This window comes from Nannobrachium achirus, assembly GCF_963921795.1.
Source record: "Nannobrachium achirus genome assembly, chromosome: 20".
Classification (NCBI taxonomy): domain Eukaryota; kingdom Metazoa; phylum Chordata; class Actinopteri; order Myctophiformes; family Myctophidae; genus Nannobrachium; species Nannobrachium achirus.
The window spans coordinates 42,919,340-42,944,483 of NC_137827.1; the positions used below are offsets into that span (position 1 = coordinate 42,919,340).

Consider the following 25,144-nt stretch of genomic DNA (forward strand, 5'->3'; position numbering starts at 1 on the left):
GACCATTTTAAGATGTCAATAGTATGATGTCAGTACCGTGAGGACAGGCATCTTGAGCCCAATGCTACTTGATCTTTGACTTCCAGTGTAAAATTAGCTCAAGGAAATGTTATTATATTAAAGTAGAAAAACATTGCAACGTTTATGGAAGGTTTCAGCCCAATCTGACCTGAGGTGTGGGCACAGACAGTTAGTCAGTGAATCAATTAGTCAGCCCCCGTCAACACCAAATCTCTTCGCCAAAAGAATTGCCGATGTACAAGATCGATCTTCTAGGTCGGCTATCCCCCCAGAGTCATGGATGCTGGGGTTCAAGTAGCTAAATATACATTTGTCCGTCTCCATCACAGCTTCAAGTCCCTCCAGAAGCCGTTGGACGGGCGGCGGGCCCAGCTGGAGGCTGCAGTGGTTCTGTTTGGCTTTTACCATGATGTGGACCTGGAACTGAGCTGGGTCTCAGAGCACTACCCTTCCTCTGGACCCGCGGGGTACGACAACTCACTGGCTGGAGCCATAAGCCTGCAGCAGAAACACAAGGTACCAGGAATAGCACAGATAAATATTGCCAGTACTATAAACACCCCCCCCCCCCCCCCCCCCCCCCCACACACACACACACACAATGTGCAGAGACACACCACATAATTACAGTGGGGACTGCCCCATAGGTCGAACTCCTGTTGGGTCGAACAGCGTTGGCAGGTTAGTTAATCACCCGCGTCACGGTTACTGAGGTTAGGTTTAGGGTTAGGGTTAGAGTTAGGCATAGTTTTACTGAGGTTAGGATTAAGGTTTGGGTTAGAGTTTGGTGGTCGATCCAAAGGGTGTTCGACCTAATGACATGTCACCAATTACAGTAAGCAGCAATATCATATTACTGATCAGCGCTTTTTAGTGTTTTTGAGCGGTGTGTGTGTGTGTGTGTGTGTGTGTGCGTGTGCGTGTGCGTGTGCGTGTGCGTGTGTGTGTGTGTGTGTGTGTGTGCGTGCGCGTGCGCTCTCAGGAGCTGCAGGCGGAGGTGAACGGCCACCGCAAACACCTGAACCGTGTCTTGGAGAAGGGGCGGAGCTTGGCCAAATCCAACCAATCAGTCCGAGGGGAGGTGGAGCAGAGGTGCTTCTAAATCCAGAGTATTTTTACCTTAAATTTTTTGAACATGAAAGAAACTGTACATTTCCATAACATAATGTGTGTGTGTGTGTGTGTGTGTGTGTGTGTGTGTGTGTGTGTGTGTGTGTGTGTGTGTGTGTGTGTGTGTGTGTGTGTGTGTGTGTGTGTGTGTGTGTGTGTGTGTGTGTGTGTGTGTGTGTGTGTGTGTGTGTGCATTTGTGCGTTGTACCTGCAGGTGCAGCCACTTGACAGCAGAGTGGGAGGACCTAGAGGAGGCCTGTGACAAGAGATCAGCTCACCTGAATAAGGCTGTCTCCCGAGAACAGGTACGTGTGTGTGTGTGTGTGTGTGTGTGTGTGTGTGTGTGTGTGTGTGTGTGTGTGTGTGTGTGTGTGTGTGTGTGTGTGTGTGTGTGTGTGTGTGTGTGTGTGTGTGTGTGTGTGTGTGTGTGTGTGTGTGTGTGTGTGTGTGTGTGTGTGTGTGTGTGTGTGTGGGCGGGCGGGCGGGCGGGCGGGGCGTGCGTGTGCTTGTGTGTGCCAGCATCAAGAAAGAAGACTGCTGTTTTGTGTCTAAATCAGGAGTTCTCAAAGTTTTTTGACTGAGGGGCGAGGGAACCCCTGTAAATAACCTTTTCATCCAAGTCAACCCTGTAATATACTGTTATTTTTGGGGACTGCCCATAAGTCCAAAGGTTCATTAGTCCGAAGGGTTAGGCATAGTATTCTTAACAAATTCGGACTAATGAACCTTCGGACTAATGAACCTTCGGACCAATGCCATGGCACCGTTATTTTTTTTAACTTATATCATATTACACTATGAAAATATGCACATCTTTCCAGGCTGAGACATGGCATGTCACAGAGAAATATCTCCATATTTCCATCAGAACTGACTGAAAATAAGATTTATACTTGACGTTTAACCACTTGAACCCCAGCATCCCTATTCTGGGGGGAGGTTCACCAAAAATAGCCGATCTACAAGCTCACAACGCGACGCGAGGACTGGCCTCGGCACCCACTTTGGGAAACCCTGGTCTAAATGGCTTGCAGACTATATACTGTCTCTGCTGTCATTAGTTGTCATACTGTATATGGAGGAGACGCTACTTCTACTCATGAGAAAAGCTGTACTATCTATGTTTTGTATTTTGTGCGTGTGCGTGTGTGTGTGTGTGTGTGTGTGCGCGCATGTGTGTGCGTGTGTGTGTTCACAGTTGTTGTTTGACTGTGTGGAGTTGGAGTCCAGACTGACCGAGTCTCTGAGTCTGGTCAACAGCGAGGAGTATGGAAAGAATCACCAAGCAACGCAGAACCTCATAACGCAACACCTGGTAACGCACACGTGCACGCACACACACACACACACACACACACACACACACACACACACACACACACACACACACACACACACACACACACACACACAGCACAAACACATACACCTGGAAGGAGCTAAGCTCCAACATCTGGCTTTGTATCCGGTCTCCCCCAAAGATTTTAAAAAGCGTGGCTTTTTACACACATCTGTGTGATTGGCCAGTGGGACGCTTAATGAAATTAACTCATAAATAGCACTGCTCACTTCACACTAGGTGTGATATTTATACTAGTGCACACAATACACAAGTAGGCCTACTGTATCTTTCACATTTCACAAATAACACCAGTAAGACTCCCTAATCGGGAGATAAGTGACCGCCAGGTCGTATTTATACACAAATTGGCCCTCAAGTGGCATTAAAAGCAACCTCATAGTGGCGCTAGAAGAGGGGCATGTGAGAAATCAGGGGCGGAGGTTGTTGTTTGCCAGCCAAGGAGTGTGTGTGCAAAGTTTGGCATGGACAGGGGCAACGGTAGGGCCAAAAGTGTGACGTGATGTGACGGACAGAGACTGACAGAGGGACAGACAGACAACCAGTGGAGGTTTTGATAGTAACTTCGACCTGACGGTCGCAACAACATATAGTACTATATTTAGCCAAGTGCTGGCAATTTCTGCTTCAACACTCTCATATCATCTCTTCTCCTCGGCCAGGTTTTGGAGGGTCAGTTGGAGGTGATAGAGGGGGAGGTGGAGGACCTAAGGGAGCAGGTGGAGGATGCCGTGCACAGGTGGAGCCTGGAGGAGCTCAACAGACCTTACAGCCGCCTGAGCAGCCTCAACCAACAGCTACAACACCTGACTGCCATAAGGTTGTAATTCTAGTAATAATCATATTCAATAATATTTTTTTGTATTCGTGGCATAGGACAAAAATTGTCGTATGCAAACATTTCATTATAGTAAATTTACCCCCATCCACTTTGTATGTTTGTCATCGGTCTTGGCTCAGAGCCACTAAAATCATTGGAAGACCCCTTGGGTCATGGCCACTCGCTGACTAAGTACTACTGATAGTAGTTTACTGCAATCACTACTACTACTAGCAATACTTCCACCAATGCAGCTACTGTGGAGTGTGGATATATAGTCATACTTTCCTTCTCTGCTTTGTTTTTAGAGGTCAGAGGCTGAGGGAAGTTTTGTTGCTTCATGAGTTTTCTGCTGAATGCTCCGATCTGGAGGACTGGATCAGTCAGCAGAGACAGACAGCATCATCACAGGACCTCGGAACCGACCACCAACATGTCGTGGTTAGACAGCATTTTATTCTATTCTATTGCAAATTCGCAATACAATGAAACCTTAGGGTTCGATGTGTTGTGGGTGAATGGGGGTCACACTGAAATATATGCACTTCCTTTTGGGAAATGTAGACTGTCTGTGATGTTTGATATTTATGTTTGATTACCGGTATATCATAATTAAGAATGTTATGTTATGTTATAGTAACCGCAATTACCCTGGCATCCCTATTTTCAGAATGTTCAAAATATAGCAGATTTACAATGTCACAATGCATCTCAAAGTGATGTGTTGTGAGCTTGCAGATATTCTTGCTATTGTTGATACTCAACAATGTGTGTGTGTGTGTGTGTGTGTGTGTGTGTGTGTGTGTGTGTGTGTGTGTGTGTGTGTGTGTGTGTGTGTGTGTGTGTGTGTGTGTGTGTGTGTGTGTGTGTGTGTGTGTGTGTGTGTGTGTGTGTGTGTGTGTGCGCGCGCGTGTGCGTGTAGTTGCTGCGGGGGAAGTTTGAAGCGTTCGTGAAAAAGCAGGAGGTGGGACAGGAGAGGCTGAGGGGCTGTGAGGAACTGGCACACACCCTGATTAAAAACAAACACCCCCAAACTAACTCCATCAGAGACACACAGCAACAACTCAGGTGAGTTAATAAGTCAATCTGTCTGTTTGTTTTTTTGTTAGTTAGATAGATAAGGGTTGTCGGGGGGGTTAATGAATCTGTATTTTTCTGTCTGTCTGTCTGTCTGTCTGTCTGTGCACCAGGTCCTTATGGGAGGACCTCCAGATGTTGTGCAGGGAGAGACAGGACCAGCTGCAGAGAGCAGAGGAGTGTCATCGTTTCCATAGCGTTCTGACTGATGCTCTGACTCACATACAGGTAGGTAGCATCCCCCAGTATCCTCCTGATAGGTTGTGGGTCAGCACATTGCTCAGGTGAACGTCAAGTCAGGAAGGGAACATTAATATTTATTTAATATACTTCAGCTCAGGATTAACTACACCATTTATTTAGATTAACCATACCATTTATTGCAATGATATTACCATTATGCAATGATATTGCATTCAGTTTGGCTGTGTAGCTCTGCTGTGATGAAACAGATTATCTGCTCGTACATGAGACATGATCTGATCACACACCCCCAGAGCAAAGCATTATATACAGATTACATGCACATAACTTTGAATCTACAATCCGTAAACAACATATATTAACATAAGTAACTACATTTCACAGGGAGGAGGCCGGGGAGGTGGAGAGATTTTATTAACCCTTACAGCTGCACAACCAGTAGTAACAACTAAACCTCTAGAATGAACATAGAACAGGGAACTGCTTAAATAGACCGCTTGAGATGCATTGTGGGTAAGAGGGCGTATGAGAATTAGCTTGACGCCAATGAGAATGAACATGAGGTGACTCTCTGTGGGAGTGTAAATTAATTAACTTGTTATGAATGAAGGGGGGTCCAGGGAAGATGGTAACACCACATCCTGCCTTCCGTATGTAAAATAACTTCTGCAGGCTCAATGAATGAAGACAATTATTGTTATTGGTTGGTGTATCTCCTCTTCTTCCCCCCTTGCTCTCTTTCTCTCTGTCTCTGCTCTGCATCTGTCTCTCTGTAGGAGCAACAACAGAGCATCCCAGAAGTCATAGCAAGGGACTTAAGAGGAGTGACATCACAGACGAGGAAACATGAGGCTCTGCTCCACCAACTGGCCGCCACTGAGCAACAGGTGGGCACGCACGCTCGCACGCACACACGCACACATGCACGCACGTACAGACAGACAGACAAACAGACAGACATACTTCAGCCGTTGTCTTTGTTTGTTTGTGTATTAGCTCCAGGAACTGCTGGACTCTACTGACTCCATCTTGGAACTCTGCTCTCCAAACATGAAACTCCGCCTGCAAGAAGTACAACAGGAAGTGGTGGAGAGGTGGGAGGAGCTTCGTCTTGCCGTTGAGCAGAGGGAGGCGGAGCTAAAGCTTGCAGAGCAGAGATACCGCTTCCTCAACATGGTGGGTATCCATGACCTAACCACCTCCCTGCTGGTGTAGGCTCACCTTCCACCAGAGATGTCTTTCATGTGTGTCTCTTACGCTGTCTCCCTCGTAGCACTCCTACTGTCTTTCTCTCATTCACTGTCTCCCTCTCAGCTTTCCTACTGTCTGTCTCTCCTACACAGTCTTTTCCTACTCTGTCTCTCGTCTCTCCTACACAGTCTCCATCTCAGCTTTCCTGTGGTACTCGTACCTTACCTAAACTGCATACTACAAGCAGTAAAACAAAATCACTCTTTTTCTTTTTAAGATTTGTTTTTGGGCTTTTTTGCCTTTATTGATAGGACAGTAGAGTGACAGGGAGTGACATGCGGCAAAGGTCGTCCTGGATCGGGAATCGAACTGACGACAACGCCAGGCATCCATGCCTATGTGGCAATGCCTAAGTGGTATGCGCCCGGACCAGTAGGCCATCGGGCGCCCCAAAATCACTCTTTTTAGTGATACAAACCTCCCCCCCCCCTCCCCCTCAGGTCCAGGACTACCTCCTATGGTGTGGTCAGGTTCTGGGAGGCATGGCCGCTGAGGAGAGCATCCGAGACGTCACCACCGCTGACCTCCAGCTGGCGCAGCACCTCCAGCTGCGAGCGGAGATGGACGCCAGGCAGGCGGCCTACGAGCAGGCCGTCGCCATGGGAGACGAACTGCGGCAGCTTGACAGGGAGCACAGGAGCGAGGTGAGAGGACACAACGGGAGGAGAAGAGAGGAGAGGAGGCAGGGGTGTCATTTGGGGCATCAGGGTTTGGCAATTGCCACCCCCTAGTGTTCACATTTAACCTCAAATTCAGTTATTTTTATGCATATTGTACCATTAATGTATTAACCACTTACATGTGGCATCCCTATTTTGGGAATGTCATTATAGGCGAATATTTTCAAACAATTTTTCTTTTTGCTACCAAACAAATAGTGAAAATAGTTAATCTACAGGCTCTCAATGCGTCGCATTGAGAGCTTGTAGATCCACTATTTTCACTAATTTAGAAATGTGGTAACTTATTTTTTGCCATGCACCCCCTACACCTCTGAGAGGAAGGAGAGTAGAGGAGAGAAGGGAAGGTACCAAATGTTTCTATTTTTATTTTTCAGGTAACAGAGAAGCTGAGAGCCCTCCACGCAGAGAGAGAAAGGTTTGAGGAGGAATGGGACAAAAAACACAGCTGGTTGGAAACCACACACCTGGAACAGGTGTTCTACAGAGACATTAACAGCATGGAGAAGATCAGCAACGCACAGCAGGTACACACTGCGTGTGAGTGTGAGTGTATGTGTGTGTGTGTGTGTGAGAGAGTCATGAACATGTTAACAATCAATTCTCAGCCGACCTCATGATAGGCTTATGGAGGAGGTAGCCTGGGATCAACACCATTTACTGGTTTCTAATAACTTCATCATCATGAGAGCGGAACCACTGGTGCACCTCCTAGTTTAAAATGTGTTTAGTTTGGTATGATCGCTTTGTTTCTTATGGTGTAATAATGGTTTGGTATGTCTTCTATCCTAACTTAGTAGTGTGACTGTGACTACCGAGACGCATTATGTGATCGTGTGTGTGTGTGTGTGTGTGTGTGTGTGTGTGTGTGTGTGTGTGTGTGTGTGTGTGTGTGTGTGTGTGTGTGTGTGTGTGTGTGTGTGTGTGTGTGTGTGTGTGTGTGTGTGTGTGTGTGTGTGTGTGTGTGTGTGTGTAGATTCAGTTACAGAGCAGTGCTTTGGGCAGTACAGTAGATGAGACGGAGGGATTGATCAAACGACACGAAGCCTTTGAGAAACTGATCAGCTCCCAGGATGACAAGGTCTGACCGCTTCAACTGTACCACAGACCTGCTGTAATAGACTGCACCATAACATATTTTGCTATAGACGGTATGAACGTGAAAAGACGACTTTTTGGCCTTGACAGCCCATACGTCCAAACAGAAAAGTCCTATCTGATTGCATTAAACGATGTTAAACTCACTTAGCCACTCACTTTGCCACTCGATTTGCCATTCACTTTATGTATGTGCATACCCTCTACACTGTAATACAGTGTGTATGGAGTATCACCCATGTACAGTATACCCAATACAGTATATCGATAGTTTGATAAACATGTGCGTAAGATGATTAGAAAACAGAATTGGACAAGTGCTATTTCCGCTGTCTCAATACGTGAATTCATACACAATGAATGGAAACGATTCTGACAAATAAGCAAAAGAAAATGATTGCGACCGGGTGATTATGTACTAATGGTGACAGGCCTGTGTGTGTCTCTGTCCAGCTGTCCTCACTCAGAGAGCTGGCGGACAGACTGAAGAGGAAGCTCAGCAGAGACAAGACGGCTCAGATCCAGGCCAAGCTACGGACCCTCCTCCAGAGGCGTGATAGGATCAGGGAGCTGTCCGTCAAACGCAGGGAGGAACTGCAACTCTCCAAACTGCTGTGCATGTTCAACCGTGACGTTGCCGAGGTAACTATGAGCTAACACGGTGGTTCTCCTTTTCAGGCCACGACCCCCCAAAATAATCATATTTGAAATGGGGGCTCTCCAAAATAATCATTTTGAACTGGGGACCGCACACCCTGACAAGCGCATGGAATATAGGAGTTGAGGCATTACATTTAGTTTCACAGATAAATATTGTGTCAGTCAGTCAGTCTGACTGACTGACTGATAGATTTACCTTTTGGCCTGTCTGCCATGGGGCTGTTAAGTCTGACATAATTTTGTAGGCAGAGGAGAACTTTTTTTCTTCTCTTTGTTATTGAAAGGAAAGTGGTAGAATTATACTTTAGTCGTTATTTTTGTCTCGGATCTGTTGAAATAGCAAGGGACAGATATTGATAATAAATCTGCTTGGAGGTCTGACTACAAAATGATCTCACGGCTTAAAAGCCCCATTTCCTCTGTCTGTCTGTCCATCTGTCTGACCATCTGACTCACTCCCTGCCTGTCTTTTATCAGGCTGAAGCATGGGTTTCAGACAGGAAACAGAAGCTGTCGGAGGACAGTAAAGCCGACCTCAGTGATCTGCGGACCAAGATGAAGCTGCTGCAGAAACACCAGGTGTTTGAGGCTGAGATACTGGCTCACAGAGACACCATCGCCTCTGTTCTGCTGGTAAGGCTGAGGAGGGGAGGGGAGGACTGAAAGGATGCAATGGATGGGATGAGTGCAGAGAAGAGGAGATGAGGAGGGAAGGGAGGAGTTGAGTGTGGAGATTAAGAGACTAGATACTACAACTGGAGGTTAGAGTAGAGGATGTGACATACAGGACAGAAGAAGAGTGGAAAGGTGAGGAAAGGAAACAGAACAGGAGACAGTAGAGGAGTGAAGAAATGCACTGCCACTGTACTGTACTGTACTGTACTGTACTGTACTGTAGTCCACAGGACAGTACATTCTGGAGCAGAACGGTAACTGGGAATTGGAAGGTTCCCATTTTGACTCCTCGTCAAAGTGTCCTTGAGCTAACTGACGTTGAACTGCTAACTGTGCCTCAGTGCTGTATAATGACTGCTCAGTGCTCCTAAAATATTCCAATTATATGCAAATGTGTCCCTCCTTCTCTCTCCCCCCCAGGCGGGTGAGGAGCTGGTCTCCCTCCATCACCCACGCTGCGAGGAGGTGCGAGGGAGCGCGGCGGCCCTGGAGAGACGGTGGGAGGAGCTGAAGGTTGCCATGGGCGACCGCGGCAAGCTTCTGGAGCACAACAGAAACTTCCTGGAGTTTCTGCAGAAGGTTGAAGAGGTGGAGACATGGATCAGACAGAAGGTATAGCCATCGACAGATGCAGGGACAGACAAACTGACAAACTGACTGACTGACATCGACAACTTACACTTACAGTCTTCATTTGTGTGTGTGTGTGTGTGTGTGTGTGTCTCTGTGTGTGTGTGCGTGCGTGCGTGCGTGTTCAGGAGGTGATGGTGAATGTTGGAGATGTGGGGACTGATTATGAACATGGAGTCCAGCTGTTGAAGAAACTCAGTGAGTTCAGAGGAACCGCATCAGGGGTGAGACCAAAAAACATGACACGACACAACACAACACAACACAACACAACACAACACAACACAACACACAACGCACGAATAACGACTACAGGTCGTGTTCCTCCACATGTGTTATGTCCTCCCTGTGAAACACCTCACTGTCGGGTGAAAAGGGCTCTCCCATCTGGCCACTTAACTCATACTGTGCCGATCCCGAACTAGTTCGGCTTTACTTACCCTGAGCTGCTTGTAGAGTCGTGGGTGGTCCTGGCTCGTCCTACGCTAGCCAGTGAGCCATTTTACATGGTCCGACGATATATTCCATTAAAAATGGTTTAAAATACATTTTTGAGACCCCCAAAGTTCACCAAATGTTCAGCGCCGCTTCCGGAACAACGTCCAGTGTGCCGATCCCGAATTAATTCGGCTTTTTTAATGAAATGAATAAAATGATCCGAGGCCTTCTGAAGCCTAAATTTTCAATCCAGTGGCCGAGGGCCGGCCGGGGAGCGAGTAACGTCGCCGCGAATCGCCGCCGAATCCAATGAAAAACCACATCTTTGAAGGTCATTTTCTCTGGATTGTGTTTTTAGGGAGGCGGCGCGAGGTTTATTTACGGCGAAATCGCCGAAAAATGATCTTTTAAATGAGAAAATGCTAATAGCTATTTTGTAGCCATTTTCATCCGGGACCTTTCCATGACGTGCACGAACGTGAGCACGCGCGTCACTGCAACGTGAGTCCCCGGATGCTAATGCGCTCGCTTATGGGAGATACCCTGGCATTCTTTGGCGCCCTCTAGGGGCTGGCACTGGAAGGGTTAACACGGCTGCTGTGTTAAACACGTAACGCCCATATACTCTACAGACGGTAAATGAAGACCATTTGGCAAGCGTGTGCATTCCGTCATCTTTCTACATCCTGTCCTGAAATGAAAATTAACCCAAAATCCTATAGGTTGGGACGGGGGGGTGGATCCTTCACCTTGACAGCACAACACAACACAACACAACACAACACAACACAACACAACACAACAGAACCTCACAGGGGTCCGTCTGGGTCAATACTATGATGATGTCTCCATCATAGGAGGTGACAGTGGATGACGCTCACATCACAGCCATCAACAGACTGGCCGGCAGACTGGAGAACACACACAACACTAATGAACTGAACACTGTCCGGAAGAGAAGACAACAGCTCAATGACAGGTGACACGCACTTCAAATCGGTCAGCGGAAGTGAGTTTGTGAATTGATCTTAAAGATCTGAGCAGATATATTGTGTTCCTCTCCTGTCCTCTAGGTGGAGTAAGTTCCATGGAGATTTGAGCAGTTATAAGAAGAAACTGCAGGGGGCGCTGGAGGTGCACTCCCTGATCAGAGACCTGGAGGAAGTCCGAGACAGAGCGAATGAAAAGGTCTGCCATGAAACTGTCATCTCTAAGCCGTCCATCTATATGTCTCTCCTACACTGTCTCCCTCTCAGTGTCCCTACTGTCTGTCTCTCCTACACTGTCTCCCTGTCAGTTTACCTACTGTATGTCTCTTCTACACTGTCTCCTGATCAGTTTTCTTTCTCTCTGTCTTTCTCCCCCTCAGTTCTCCTATTGGCTGTCTCGCCTACGTTGTATAATTTCCAGATTTAGGCAGATTTTACACTTGATTGCATGCTGAAAATAGCCAATGTACAAGCTCACAACGGGTTGCGCTGCGACGTGTTGTGAGCTTGTAGATTTGCTATTTTCAGAGCGCAACACCAGAGCGCAACCAAACATAAAATTACTTGTCTTTTAGTTCTCCACTAGTCCCTCCCTGACATTTTAGTCTAGTTTTTATTTGTTTGGCGAAATTGTCAATAATTTTTAGTCTAAGTTTTTGTTTACATTTTTATTTAATTTTCGTCAGAGAAAAAAGGTAGTCCACGAACATTTTTTGTCATAGCTTTAGTTGACAAACATTTACACTGTTTTTCTCTCTCTCTCTCTCTCTCTCTGTCCAGCTCCTGTTGTGTCAGGTGGAGGACTGTGGTTGTGACGTGGACAGCGTAGAGAACCTGATCAGACGACACCAGGAGACGGAGAGAGAGGCCGAAGTCATCCATCAGAGGTCAAAGGTCAGGCAGAACTCCGCTCCATTTGTAAACCTCTATCTTCGTGTAGGTTTAGAGAGGCTGCCTGTGACCGGGGTATTGTATGTTGTTGAACCAAACAGGTTCTGGACAAACAGGCCAGTGACACCCTGAAGGCTGGGACGGTCCTGTCTTCAAGACTGAGAGACAAACAGAAAGAAGTCAAAACGGCACTGAAGACACTGGACCAGGAGGTCAAACTCAGGTCAGTGCCATGACGACGATGATGATGATGATGATGATGATGATGATAACTAGAATTGCAAGTGTGGTTGCTGTGACGCGAATCGTAAAGAAATCGAAATTAATTCCGTCTTATCATTTATATTATATATTGTTAAGAGCTTCACTTTTTTGTTGTGCAGCCGCCCAACCCGGATCAGCTTACCAACCCAGATAACATTACTCATAAAGTTTACAAAACACAGTGGCAATAGCTGCAATCTTAGTACCGTAATAGTACATTCTGTTTTTAGTTAAGCTGTGCAAAGTGTATAACCAATCTATTATAATGAGGATATTTGTCTATGTTCAATTTACAATTACAATTCACATGTGCAGCACTGCATGTATCTTACTCTGTCACTAAATGTATTCACCAAGAGGGTTATGTTTGCTCAACTATGCAATAATGCAAAGCTGCAAACATCCAAGTTGCCTTCTTTAATTGTGTGATTCCATATTACACATTCTACAGTCCATTTTACATTTTGAAAGCATCAGATGGGCTTATGGTAAATGTTGTTTTTATTAGGAAGGAGAGACTACAGGGAGCCCATCAGCTGCAGCTGTTTAAAGCTAACCAGCGCCTCCTCCTGGAGTGGAGTGTGAAACAGGGACGTGAGATGAAGGAGAAAGGTCTTCCTAAGTCAAGGACTGAGGCTGACAAACTGCTAGTGGAACACCAAGACTGGAGGGTAATAACTCATGTGCACCTTAACCTTTCATAACTTGTTCAAACCTTTTGATGCTATAGCACTTACATTTAATAGAATAAATCAACTTTTGAGCTTTATTTTTGTGTAAGGTGAACTAACACTTTAAATAGCTTGGACTTCATATGTACTGTTCTCTGTCAATGTTATCTGTCTAAAGGTTTACAGAACACTACACCAGCCAATCTCATGACACCTTCAACCCACACAGGGAATTTAAGGTTATCATTTAAACTTATTTTTATGTGAATTATTTATTTTCTATGTTTGCATGTCTTGGTGTGCAGACAGAGATAGATGCTCGGGGGGAACGCATGGACTCTGTGAAGGACTATGGGGAGTCCCTGGTTCGCTCGGGTCACAGTTTTAAGTCAGACATCCAGAAGGCTCTAACACAACTGGAGGAGGCCAGAACTGCACTGACCCGAGCCTGGACAAAACGCAACACCACTCTGGAGCAGGCGCGTGAACTGCAGGTAGGGACAAATAATTCTACAATAGAACAGCATATCCTGGTACTGTAAATGGTGCATGTATATAGTGCTTTTATCCCAGGTGCTTTACATAGATTGTGCATTACATTCACCCATTCACACACATACAGTACACCGATTGCGGAGGAAACCATGCAAGGCACCAACCTGCGCACCGGGAGCAACTTTACTAGGGGTTCAGAGTCTTGCTTAAGGACTCTTCGACGTTAACTCAGAGGGAGCCTGGATTCGAACTGGGAACCCTACGGGAACCCTTCGTGCTCTAATAACGGTTTCTCTACCCCTGGGCTATGCCACCCCATACTGTATGTGATATGTTGGCATGTACGTGAAGTTAGTATCATTTATGCAATATTAACATACAGTACATTATTTCTCTCCTCTCCAGTCATTCCTGTGTGAAGTTGAGCAGACTGAGAGCTGGTTCATCAACAGAGAAGCCCTGCTGGCCAATCAGGATCTGGGGGTAAGAACCTCACATAGCCAGACACTGTCACGCGTGGACAGAGTCTGGTTCTTCTCAATGTATTTTTCTTTTCCATGTGGCTATTACAAAAAGATTCAACAGACTATTGTTTAACGCAACAACCAATCAGAGTAGCGCAAAGTTGATACTCCCGCCACTACAACCAATAAGCGTAGCCCAAGAAACGTTTGTAAAGTGAAACGATACAAACACAGTGGAATGTAACAGCAAAGGTGATACACCCTCCCCTACATTTGCATACTGCATGGGCCCTGGTTGGTTCCCTCACAACAAGGGAGCTACCGGTAGCTGAGCGAGGCTAGACTCTGCTGCCCTTAGCAATGGCAGATAAAGTCTATAATGCGCTAGGCTACCTCCAACTGCTTTTATCTACCTTTGTATTCCATGTCTAGATTGTCTACGCTACTTTATTGAGTTGATGAGCAGGCACATCTAAAAAAAAGGATATCTGCACACTGATTTGTCGCTCCCAGGAGTAGGGGGTCAAAACATTGTCGATGTTTTAATAAAAAAAAATAAAAAAATGTGTCACTCCTGGGAGTGACAAATCAGTGTGCAGACATCCTCTTCTTTTTCCTACACTACTTTATTGACCTCCCCTCCTCCTCTCCTCCAGACGTCTGTGTCTGAGGTGGAGCAGTTCCAGAGGCAGCAGGTTCAGTTCGAGGAGCTCCTTGAGAACCAGACCCGTCAGTTGGAGCAGCTGGAGGTCCGGGCCCAGAACATGGTCCAACAGAAGCACTACGACAGAGACAACATCACCAGCAAGACCAGAGCACTCTGTACCAGGTAGACACACACGTACACACGCGCACACGTACGCACACACACACACACACACACACACACACACACACACACACACACACACACACACACACACACACACACACACACACACACAAATGATGAGGTGAGTGTCGTGATCTTCATATATGGATCCAGGTGATGATAATCAGCAGTCTTGACAGTCTTGTGATGTCAGAACAGGTCAGCTATAGACATTGAGGCGGACTGACTGATTCACTGACGGACAGGATCTGACGGTTTTCATACCGGCAAATCCTGATCCTGATTCAGATCCTACGGTTGCAATTAGTTAGTGACACACTGACACAACCTTGCAACTAGTTACTGACAAAGACACAACCTGGCTACTAATTACTGATAGAAATACAGGCAGACAGACAGAGGCAGGCAAGATAGAAGTAATCAGCCCACCGATTCATATTCCTCGTATGCCATGTACTGTAGCCGAATTGGGCTAAAAAAACAAATGATTCAGAGCAGAGTCTGTTTCTAAACTTGTGTGTGTGTGTGTGTGTGTGTGTGTGTGTGTGTGTGTGTGTGTGTGTGTGTGTGTGTGTGTGTGTGTGTGTGTGTGTGTGTGTGTGTGTGTGTGTGTGTGTGTGTGTGTGTGTGTGTGTGTGTGTGTGTGTGTAGGAGGGACAGACTAATGGGGCAGTGTAAATCTCATAGGAGAGCTCTGGATGAGGCTCTGCAGCTACAAAGGTTTCTGTCCAGCAGCTATGAGGTACTTCACTCTAAACTTTTACTCTCTGCTCTGCTCTACTGGTAGCTGGTAAGAAGGTCAGATAGCATGACCATATATGGGTTTCCTGTCCAATTCCCGCAGGTGTGTGTGTGGCTGACGGAGCGCAACGCTGTTGCCGTGGACGAGAGCTGGAGAGAACCGACCAACCTCCAGGCCAAACTACTGAAGCATCAGAGCTTCGAGACGGAGATACTGGCCAACCAGGACAGAGTGGATTCCCTCGTTAAGGTAGAGCAAAACATTGGGGCCAAGCCCCCAGAAGAACGGTAGAAAGTCGGCCCCGACTGGCCAAAGCTGGAACAGCAGGCGGGGCAGAGCACACCGCTGGGGGTCTGCCATGGGGTTCAATGGACGTCGTTCGACGTTTGTGACGTAATTACGTCTTGACGTAACAACATTTGACTCATCCAGATGTGCCAATTTCCCCCACAATGCACCAGGATTAGCTTCTTTCGGGTGCTTCAAAACCAGGGATGTAGTCAGGGGGTACGGAGTGCCCACACTTCTCTCAAGTCAAGTCAGTTGATATTATATTTTCAGGTCGTTATGACCCAGCAATTGGTTGAAATAGGCTCGCCAGCTGTGCTGAAATGAGCATGACTAACAGCAGATGGTAATATAAGATTTGGGGCGGATTCACACTGCGGTCTCGGGACCGTTCTCAAGGCTACTTGCAGTGTGAAGCAACCGTCCACAAAAACGGTATTGATGTTGAACGTGACCTCATATAAAGTTGACGAGTCAGGCGTCGGCACGAATAAACACTAGGTAACAGTTGTCGACATGGCCATAAGATCAGCGACGCGTTAGATTGCTTGCTTGCTGGAGATTTGGGCAGACGCTGACATCCAAACGCAATTAGATAATACCCACAAAAATGCAGAAATATTTTCGGTAATCAGTGAGTATGCGTGTGCGAGGATTTAACAGAACAATAGAACAACGGCGTGCTAAAGTCAAGTGGCTCAAACTACACTATCATAAAGTTAAGGATGCCTTGCTAAAAACTGGCAGCTCCACAGATGAAAAAGATACATTTATTTATTTAACCCTGACATCCTAGACCTAGAATCACAACCCATCACCCGTCCAATAAATCCGAGTCTGTCAACACCGCCAACTTCTTCATCATCATCATCATCAGGAGCAGTAGCATCTCCGACTCCACTCTCCAGCCGAAGACAGCACGGGCACGTCCCGTTTTGGTGTCGTAGCGTTAATACTAGTGTACCAACGCTTTTTCGCCTCGTTTCTTTTTCTTTGAGGAAGCCACTGATTTGCACTCACTAGCAAACTTGTTCTAATATAATGTGCAGTGCATGCAGCGTGCCTGCTTGACGTGCTTGTTACCCTTAATGTGAATATTAAGCCACACTGTGGCTTGTGAAAGCGTTTCAATTGTAGGCTACGTTGATTATTAAATAATGCAAATAATAACGTGCGCTGTGCTGCGCTGGACTCATCATTCTGCAAGTTTCTGCGCCTGGAATATAGCAGATCTACAAGCTCACAACGCGTCGCGGATGCGAGGCATTGTGAGCTTGTAGATCAGCGAACGTCACTCGACACCTACTATACAGGTCTATTGATATGCAAATAGGCTTGTTTCTTTGTTAAACAGTTGTCGAGGTGTGAACTTCGGGGGGTGCGAGACCCCAGCTCAGAAAAGGTTTGGTCATCGGGGGCGCGCGTCATTGGATTGTTACATCAACTTTCGTGCCTGAATTTCTTGGCGACCAGAATCAGCAATGTCGCATAGTTGATGACGTCTGTATTCACCGGCGAGGCACTATGTGCATACCGCCACCTATAGGATCAGGATGTATAGTGCTAGTGGTCTCCAGGGAGGCCATAATCTCTGCCAATGTGAATACTGGCCAGCGTGAACCAGCAACCGTTTTCAGAAACAGTTCTAATCAAACGGATTGCAGTGTGAATCCGCCCTTGAAAATGGATTAATTAATTGGAAATATCAGTTTTGGAGCTATTTTGCATAGGAAGTTTGGCTGATGATCCAGTCATCAAATTATTGGTTGAGAACCACTGGTCTAAGGCTATTTCTGCCGCCGCACAGACCCGTTTTAAGCCAGCGAAAATGTTATGTGCACGCGCACGGACGCACGTGCATGTGCGTACACGCACGGGGAGTGCCCACACTTCCAAATTTAGCACTACAACACTGTTCAAAACACCACTGAGCAACTGAAATTAATAGAATCCGTTCTCTATATTATATATAACTCTGTGGTCGGACCCATTTGTGGGTTTTACGAAGACACGCCCTGTGTGTCATCTGAAGAATGACACATTCTGCATAATGAGTACTTTCTACTTTTAGTACTTTAAGTACATTTTGATAACAATACTTTTGTACTTTTACTCCAGACTTTTACTTTACAGAGTGCTTCTACATTGCAATTGATACTTTTACTTAAGTAATCCACTGTTGGTATTACATATTACATGTCATGTTGCATGCTGTCTGTCACGTAGGAGGGCCAGAGGCTGTTGTCCAGCGGTCATGTTTCTGCTGAGGAGAAGGTTAAGAGCAGTCTGAAAGAGCTGACCGACTGCTGGGAGACACTGTTCAACAACTGTAAGGACAAGAAAACACGACTTCAGCAGGCCTACCAGGTAAACAAACGCACACACACACGCGCTCACGCATTCACGCACGCACGCACGCACGCACGCACGCACGCACGCACGCACGCACGCACGCACGCACGCACACACACACACACACACACACACACACACACACACACAGCGTGCGCACGTGTGGTGTCCTGCCTCAATATTTGGACAATTTAGACAGACACGCAGGGGTCCGTTACACATTACATACATCCAATATGACGCTGGGTTACAATGAAAGTTGTCTCTGTTTCTTTAGGTTTTACTACTGTGATATAAACTCTGAAATACCCATGTTATTCAGTCATCACTCATCAGGCCGTGTCTTTCTCCAGGGGCTGCAGTTCCAGCGTTCGCTGGATGACATGGAACAGTGGGTGGGGTCTGTGGAGAAGGAACTGGCCAATGAGGACTGTGGAAGCGACATACCGTCTGTTAGTCGGCTGCTGAAAGCTCTGCAGGGATTGGAGGAAGAAGTTGATGGACACCGTGACAGAATACAGGTAGAGCACAAAGTGTTTTCTATTCTGCCAACCACTACTAGGTAGGTAATGATATTTATTTGGCTTTCGATGATTTTCATCCCAGGGTCTAATGGAGACTTCTAAGAACTTCCTCTCTGAGGGAAACTTCCTGGCTGAAGAGATCCAGAGACGAGTAACACACACCATAAGCAGGTAAACAAAACCAACAACAATATTACAGACTAGGGACAAATTCTAATTTTGTTTTAGATATTACCCTTTACATTTCTGGACAGCCTGGGCTTAAGTTAGGGTTAGAGTTAGGGTTACCTGTCGACTCAACTCAAAAGTCCTATACAAGGTCAGATTTAAAAACAAACAGATAGAAAATGAGAAAACTGATTTAAAACAAGAAGAATTAAAGATGCAAAACTAATAACCCAGCATTAGACAGCAGAAGCAAGAATAGGGAGGAAAACAGCAGCACTGAGTTATTATAATAAGTGCCAGGGATTACCCGAATATAATATATATAATATATAATAATATATAACGAATATAAAGGCCTGGAAGAAAGAAAATAGTCTTTAGTAAAGTACTAAAGTATTTAAAAACCTGAATGAACGAACACGTTGAGTGCCCAGCCAAAAGAGGACGTCCCTCTTGGGAACACTGGACTATTATACAATAAATACCATATTTTCCCAGGTACAACCGTCTGTCTGAGCCCCTGCAGAGTCGCAGGGAAACCCTGGAGGCCTGGCAGCTGCTGTTCCAGTTCTACAGAGACCTAGGGGAGGAGCTAAACTGGATGACTGACAGGCTGCAGAATACCACCAGTAAAGAACTGGGAAACAGTCTGACCACTACTCAACAGATGGTCAAAAAGCACCAGGTATAGTTTTGCCTACAGTGGTATTTTTGGGGGGGGGGAAACTAATTGTAGACAGCGAGCCATTGTAAAGATCTAAGATCTGGAGTGATACGATCCACTTTCTTTCGCGAACGGACCACGACGTGCACGCGGATCGCGCATGATCACGATGGACACGCATGCGCCCACGCCCACGTTAAAAGGTCAGAAAATCCTGGCAAGCAACCGCGGAAGTCACAGTTTTTTCTTGCCACTAAATGAGTTAATGTGGTTGTTGAAATTCAGGTATTTTGTCTGATTAGTTTGTGAATATTCTTTAATGATAAAGCTCATACAGCGTTCTTGGCACGTTTGGTGCGTATTGGAGCAACAGTGGCCTGTGTCCCCCGAGGGCCCCTGATGTAGCCCTGGCGTAACTATTGTCATGACAGACCCCTGAACAGTGTTTGTCCATGGTCCTGATGTAACTGCAGCTGGTATAAAGCAAAGATGGTTAATTTAGGAAGATAGCATGGCTTCACCACTATGTCCTGTGCTAGATCTCGCGAGAGTGTGTTGCTGGGACAGGGAATAGTTGATAGCAGAGTTGATTTTCATCATTTTAGTATCAAAATGTTGGGAAGATTGTGTGCCTTGTGACGATTGGGTCAGATATTGACTATTGAGTTCAGTGAACATCTGGCTAACAAATCATTCAGAAGCGTTCGCGTTCACTCTCCCTGCTTCCGGTCTCCTAAAGAGGCAGCCACCTACTTCACACAGAAACAGGAAGTAAAAGCCAGTTGGGCTTTCTTTTTTTTGTCTTGGTCCTCTGAAGTAATTCACCCTTTGTTAGCCTCCTGGTTGGTCCCTGACTGACCAACCAGCAGGCTCTATCTGCCTTGTCCCGCCCTGGTTCCGCCTTTTTTATGTTGAATTAGCCAAAACATAATTTTTGGAGAAATAAAAACATTTAAAAACATGCTGATTCACTATGCTGCCACTGAGCAGCTCCAATTGACTGAAACAAAGTTTGAAATTAGAATTGAGCCCACAGAATAACAATATGAAGCAACTGAATTAACATGGCAGTGGATGGAATGTCCCACTGAATGTCCCACCAAGACACAGCAACCAATGGGTGTGGAGAGGGGCAGGACAATGGGCGGGACTTGACAAAGGGTGAATTGCAGCTGCTGTCCATGGTCTCGAATTAACTGTAGCTGCTGTCCATGGTCCTGAAGTAACTGTGGGTACTGTCCTTGGTTCTGAATTAATTGCAGCTGCTGTCCATGGTCCTGATGTAATAGAGATCGATCAAATAATACAAATCTCTGTTGTTCATTCTGTTTTTCAGGCTGTAATGCAGGAGATCTCTAGCCATGCCCCATTGGTCCAGACAGTCCAGGAGGCGGGACAGAACTTGGTAGGGGACCTGCACTCTCATGTTTTGATTTCCAGCTTACGTTTACGGAACCATTTTGAATAGTCATATTTTGGCTGATAATTAATAATAAAATATAAAAGATAATATACACTTTCCGATGTGAGACTTTCCCTGTGATCCATTCTGTTTTGTGCTGTGGTTTGAACCCCAGGTGAGAGGCCGCCACTTTGCGTCCCATGAGATCAGCGACAGCCTCTCAGAGCTCAGAGAGCTTTACGAAGAGCTGAAGAGAGGAACCGAGACCAGAGGAAGACTCCTACAGGAGGCCCTAAATATACACACCTTCCTAGCCGAGGTACTTGTGTGTGTGTGTGTGTGTGTGTGTGTGTGTGTGTGTGTGTGTGTGTGTGTGTGTGTGTGTGTGTGTGTGTGTGTGTGTGTGTGTGTGTGTGTGTGTCTAGCCTGGGCTTTTGTCTTTCCCCAGATGTGTTGTCTAAATCTACCTTATAAGTAGTAGTATACACTATATCAATTTTGTCCATTTGAAAATATCTGATCTACAAGCTCGCAATGTGTCGCGATGCGACACAATATGAGCTTGTAGATTTGCTATTTTCAAAAGATTGAAACATTTGAAAACTTGAAATGGGACATTCTGCATAATGTGCACTTTTACTTACAGTACTCTAAGTACATTTTGATGCCAATACCTTTGTACTTTTACTCAAGTGCATGGTGAATTCCAGACTTTTACTTAGTGAGTATTTTGATACTTTCACTTAATAAAATAAAATGTAGGTACTCTTTCCACCACTGCCCAGGTGTCGGAGCTGGAGCTGTGGCTGGAGGAGCAGAGGGTGTCGGTGGAGGCCAAGGACTGTGGGCGTAGCGAGGAGGCCACAGAGGGCCTGCTGAGGAGGTTGGACACTCTGGAGGTGGAGGTGGAGAGCCAGAGAGAGAGGGTGGAGAGACTCCAGGAGAGCGGAGCCAAACTGCAGCATCTGGACCACCCCAACAGGTAAGAGTCTTACTTATTTTAGCCTTTACTTATTTTACTGAGATCTTTAGAGGTGGCCTACACGAACAATTGCTCAAGGAATCTTGGCAGAAGAACAACATAATGCAGGGGTTTTCAACATGTTCAGGCCAAGGACCTCTTAGTTGAGAAAGAGATGAAGCAGGGACCATTGAATTCCATATCGTTTAATCATTTGACTGCACAATAATCAGTGTATTTTGGATTCGTGTCAGTTTGTGTTTTCAGATATTTAACCTCTTGAACCATCAATACTTAATAAACTTGACCTTTCACTCTGTACCTGTAGAAGGGGAGAACGGGAATGGTGAAAATAGCCGATCTATAAGCTCACAACGCCTTGTGCTGCGAGGCGTTGTGAGCTTGTAGATCTGCTATTTTTGGCTGAAGTTCTCAGAATATGGACGCTAGGGTTCAAGTGGTTAATATAAAAAAGGAGACAAAAGGTTTCTATCTCACAAAGATTTGGAGGCCCCCCTGTAGTAACTCTGAGGACCCCCTAGGGGTCACGGACCCCCTGTTGAAGACCCTCGACATAATGGATAAAGAATTACAAGCCTCTCGCTGTCAGTCGATCCTAGAGTCTCTATTTCTGTTTCTACCTGTCTGTCTCTCAGCCACCTGGTGAGCCAGTCTCTGCCTGAGGTCCTGCAGCACTACGAGACTCTCCTGCAGCTGTCTTCCTCACGACGCGCTGCCCTGGCGGAACAGATCAGCCTGTACACCTTCCAGAGAGAAGCTAAAGAACTACAAGCATGGCTGACATCCAGGAAGAGCCTAGCAGAGTCTGAGGATTATGGGCAGGATTTGGAGGATGTGGAGGTGAACTAGAGCTGGGATGAGAACCAAAATGTTTTAGTCGCATGATGAGTTGTGTGTTTAATTCACATTCATTTAAACTGCTGTTTATGTTATGAGTGAGCGCAAATTATAAGGAGGCGATTTTTTTCTGTATGAAAGACCAAATACAAATTTGATGAAATTATTGCAACACATTTTCATATTATGTAGTATGTAGCGACTTTAAAATATAATGGATTTGAATACAGATGCAGAATAGGCCTACATATTCCTATGAGTCTCCGCAGTGGCAGGCAGGAACATTAGCCCAGCATGCACCACCTACTGTAATTGCCCAAGTTTATGAACTCATTTGAACATCCTGCAGAATGACAAGACTAAAAAAAAGAAGTAAAATAGACACATGATATTTGTATATCTTCAGCATATGAACTCAAACAATAATCGAAGGTTTGAGATTTGTTGCTTTCTAAAAAAGAAAATACTTACTTTTACACTGTGTAAGTGAGTTCTACTGTCCTTCATTTGTCCATAACGGCTACTGAAACAAACAAAGTCTCCAAAGAAGATTTCATCACGTTGACGTGTCCTGGACCGTTAACAGTACTAACACAGGGCACACCCTTCGTCTCCAGGTTCTTCAGAAGAAGCAGGAGGAGGTGGTGTGTGAGGTGCGTGGTTTGGGTCAGAGCCGCCTAGCGGCGGTGCAGCAGATGGGACGGCCCGTTCAGCAGAGACCAGAGGTCCAGAGGAAGCTGCAGGATCTCAGCTCACTGTGGGATGACATTAACCAGACCATCAAGACCCGACAACAGGTCAGAGGAACCCAGTGAATCCCACAATAAGATGGACTAGCTAACAGTACAATGTTCACATGAAATCCCACTGTACATTTGGACCCATTAAGACCTGAGGCCGATTTTATAAACGTCTTCTAAATCTGTTCGTTTTCACACTTTTCAAGTGACACTCTGTGACCTTGTATATCTTCTATGTTTTAATAGCCAACACAAACAATCTAAAATATCCCGGTAAGAAGTCTAGTTAAATGTCTGTTAAATCAAAGCAAGTTTCCTGTGTTCTCAGAACCTCAGCTCGGCCAGGGAGGTCCACCAGTTCAACCATGACATGGATGAGCTGAAGAGCAGGATGACAGAGAAGGAGGCTGGCCTGGACTCTGAAGACCTGGACCATGATCTGCTCTCTGTCCAGACCCTGCTTAGACAACATGAAGCCCTGGAGGTAGGAAAACACCCAGGTTTTCCTACCCAAGGCATGCAAAGCTAGGAAAGACTGTGGGTTTGGTAGACCTTGACTGGGGTAAGGAGGGAGGGAAAAGCCTGCCTTAGTTGACCTCTATGGGCCATATGGAAATAAGAAAGATCCTGGATTATTAGGCCTATAATATAGGCGTACTTAAACGGGCCCCTATTAGAAATTATGGAAATAGAATATACCAATTTACAATTTATGAATTTAGCAGAGGGACTTACAAGCTAAACACATACATCAAATGCAGAGAGACCGTGCAGCGCCACAGTAATTTATATGATCATAGGTACCAACCAAGAACCTTGCATCAGTCTAAGCAATATAATATTTTACAAAGATTATATAAACTATAGGATGCCAGGCAAAGAAATGAACTCAGCATCTGTTCAAAGTAAACTCTGCACAAAACCCTGGCAATCCACATGAACCAAGATCTACAGTGTACTCTCTTTCTGTGTGTGTGTGTGTGTGTGTGTGTGTGTGTGTGTGTGTGTGTGCGCGCGCGTGTGTGTGCGCGTGCGTGTGTGTGTGTGCGTGCATGTCCAGAGGGATCTGGCTGTGCTGTCAGAGGAGGTGTCCAGGAGCAGGGAGGAGGGCAGGGCGCTGGGCAGACGGCAGCCCCAGGCCAGGGCCAGGGTGACCGGGAGGCTGGAGGAGGTGGACGCGTTGTGGGGAAACCTCCAGGACAAAGCCTCCCAGCGCCGGGAGAGACTGGGCCAGGCTGAGGCTGTACACACATATCTGACCCACTGGACTGAACTCATGTAGGTTCTCTTTCTATTCTATTCTATTCTATTCTATTCTATTCTATTTGTGACACAACACCATTTCTGAAGTCGTTTGTTCAGTCACATATAATGCTGGTTCTGGAGACAGACTCTACCGGTCTACCGATTCTACAAATTTTACTTTTAAATCAGTGGTTCTCAAACTTCTTTGTGTGAAGGACCCTTAAATTGATATGAATTTGGCGGCGAACCCCCATCTGAAAATGTTTTGTGCCTGGAGGCCCCGAAGAGAAGATTTAAATTCAACACTTTTCAAACACTTTCCAGATTTTTATTCAAACATGTAAAAAAAAGCAGATGTATAAGCTTGCAGCACGTCACCAAGTGAAGCGCCATGGAGACTTGAGTTCTATAATATTTTTAAGACAAAAATGTGATTATAGTAAATTTACCCTGATGGTTTCCCCATCCAGGGCCATGCATTCGGGTCCCCATCCAGAATCAATGGGGGTAAATTTACTATAATCACATTTTTGTCTTAGGAATGTGACAAATACAAAAAAGATATTATTG

General features: G+C 45.8%; 1 protein-coding gene across 1 annotated transcript in view; it reads left to right on the forward strand.

The window, feature by feature from the left end:
• The window catches only part of sptbn5 (spectrin, beta, non-erythrocytic 5), a gene marked incomplete at both ends in the record, with an annotated part of 73,956 nt that overhangs the window by 40,157 nt on the left and 8,655 nt on the right, over nucleotides 1-25,144 (forward strand). The window contains 38 exons of the mRNA XM_080751077.1: nucleotides 351-537; nucleotides 1,004-1,113; nucleotides 1,346-1,436; nucleotides 2,330-2,446; nucleotides 3,154-3,311; nucleotides 3,620-3,752; nucleotides 4,234-4,379; nucleotides 4,502-4,616; nucleotides 5,369-5,479; nucleotides 5,589-5,768; nucleotides 6,284-6,487; nucleotides 6,901-7,050; nucleotides 7,500-7,604; nucleotides 8,075-8,263; nucleotides 8,759-8,914; nucleotides 9,377-9,568; nucleotides 9,715-9,810; nucleotides 10,882-11,003; nucleotides 11,098-11,212; nucleotides 11,794-11,907; nucleotides 12,006-12,127; nucleotides 12,677-12,839; nucleotides 13,145-13,333; nucleotides 13,740-13,817; nucleotides 14,455-14,627; nucleotides 15,318-15,372; nucleotides 15,475-15,621; nucleotides 17,887-18,027; nucleotides 18,366-18,533; nucleotides 18,619-18,707; nucleotides 19,203-19,389; nucleotides 20,705-20,773; nucleotides 20,946-21,089; nucleotides 21,556-21,752; nucleotides 22,388-22,592; nucleotides 23,207-23,386; nucleotides 23,658-23,813; nucleotides 24,390-24,607. Of these exons, the coding sequence (XP_080607203.1) occupies nucleotides 351-537; nucleotides 1,004-1,113; nucleotides 1,346-1,436; nucleotides 2,330-2,446; nucleotides 3,154-3,311; nucleotides 3,620-3,752; nucleotides 4,234-4,379; nucleotides 4,502-4,616; nucleotides 5,369-5,479; nucleotides 5,589-5,768; nucleotides 6,284-6,487; nucleotides 6,901-7,050; nucleotides 7,500-7,604; nucleotides 8,075-8,263; nucleotides 8,759-8,914; nucleotides 9,377-9,568; nucleotides 9,715-9,810; nucleotides 10,882-11,003; nucleotides 11,098-11,212; nucleotides 11,794-11,907; nucleotides 12,006-12,127; nucleotides 12,677-12,839; nucleotides 13,145-13,333; nucleotides 13,740-13,817; nucleotides 14,455-14,627; nucleotides 15,318-15,372; nucleotides 15,475-15,621; nucleotides 17,887-18,027; nucleotides 18,366-18,533; nucleotides 18,619-18,707; nucleotides 19,203-19,389; nucleotides 20,705-20,773; nucleotides 20,946-21,089; nucleotides 21,556-21,752; nucleotides 22,388-22,592; nucleotides 23,207-23,386; nucleotides 23,658-23,813; nucleotides 24,390-24,607 (5,472 nt within the window). The remainder of the gene's footprint in view (nucleotides 1-350; nucleotides 538-1,003; nucleotides 1,114-1,345; nucleotides 1,437-2,329; nucleotides 2,447-3,153; nucleotides 3,312-3,619; nucleotides 3,753-4,233; nucleotides 4,380-4,501; nucleotides 4,617-5,368; nucleotides 5,480-5,588; nucleotides 5,769-6,283; nucleotides 6,488-6,900; nucleotides 7,051-7,499; nucleotides 7,605-8,074; nucleotides 8,264-8,758; nucleotides 8,915-9,376; nucleotides 9,569-9,714; nucleotides 9,811-10,881; nucleotides 11,004-11,097; nucleotides 11,213-11,793; nucleotides 11,908-12,005; nucleotides 12,128-12,676; nucleotides 12,840-13,144; nucleotides 13,334-13,739; nucleotides 13,818-14,454; nucleotides 14,628-15,317; nucleotides 15,373-15,474; nucleotides 15,622-17,886; nucleotides 18,028-18,365; nucleotides 18,534-18,618; nucleotides 18,708-19,202; nucleotides 19,390-20,704; nucleotides 20,774-20,945; nucleotides 21,090-21,555; nucleotides 21,753-22,387; nucleotides 22,593-23,206; nucleotides 23,387-23,657; nucleotides 23,814-24,389; nucleotides 24,608-25,144) is intronic.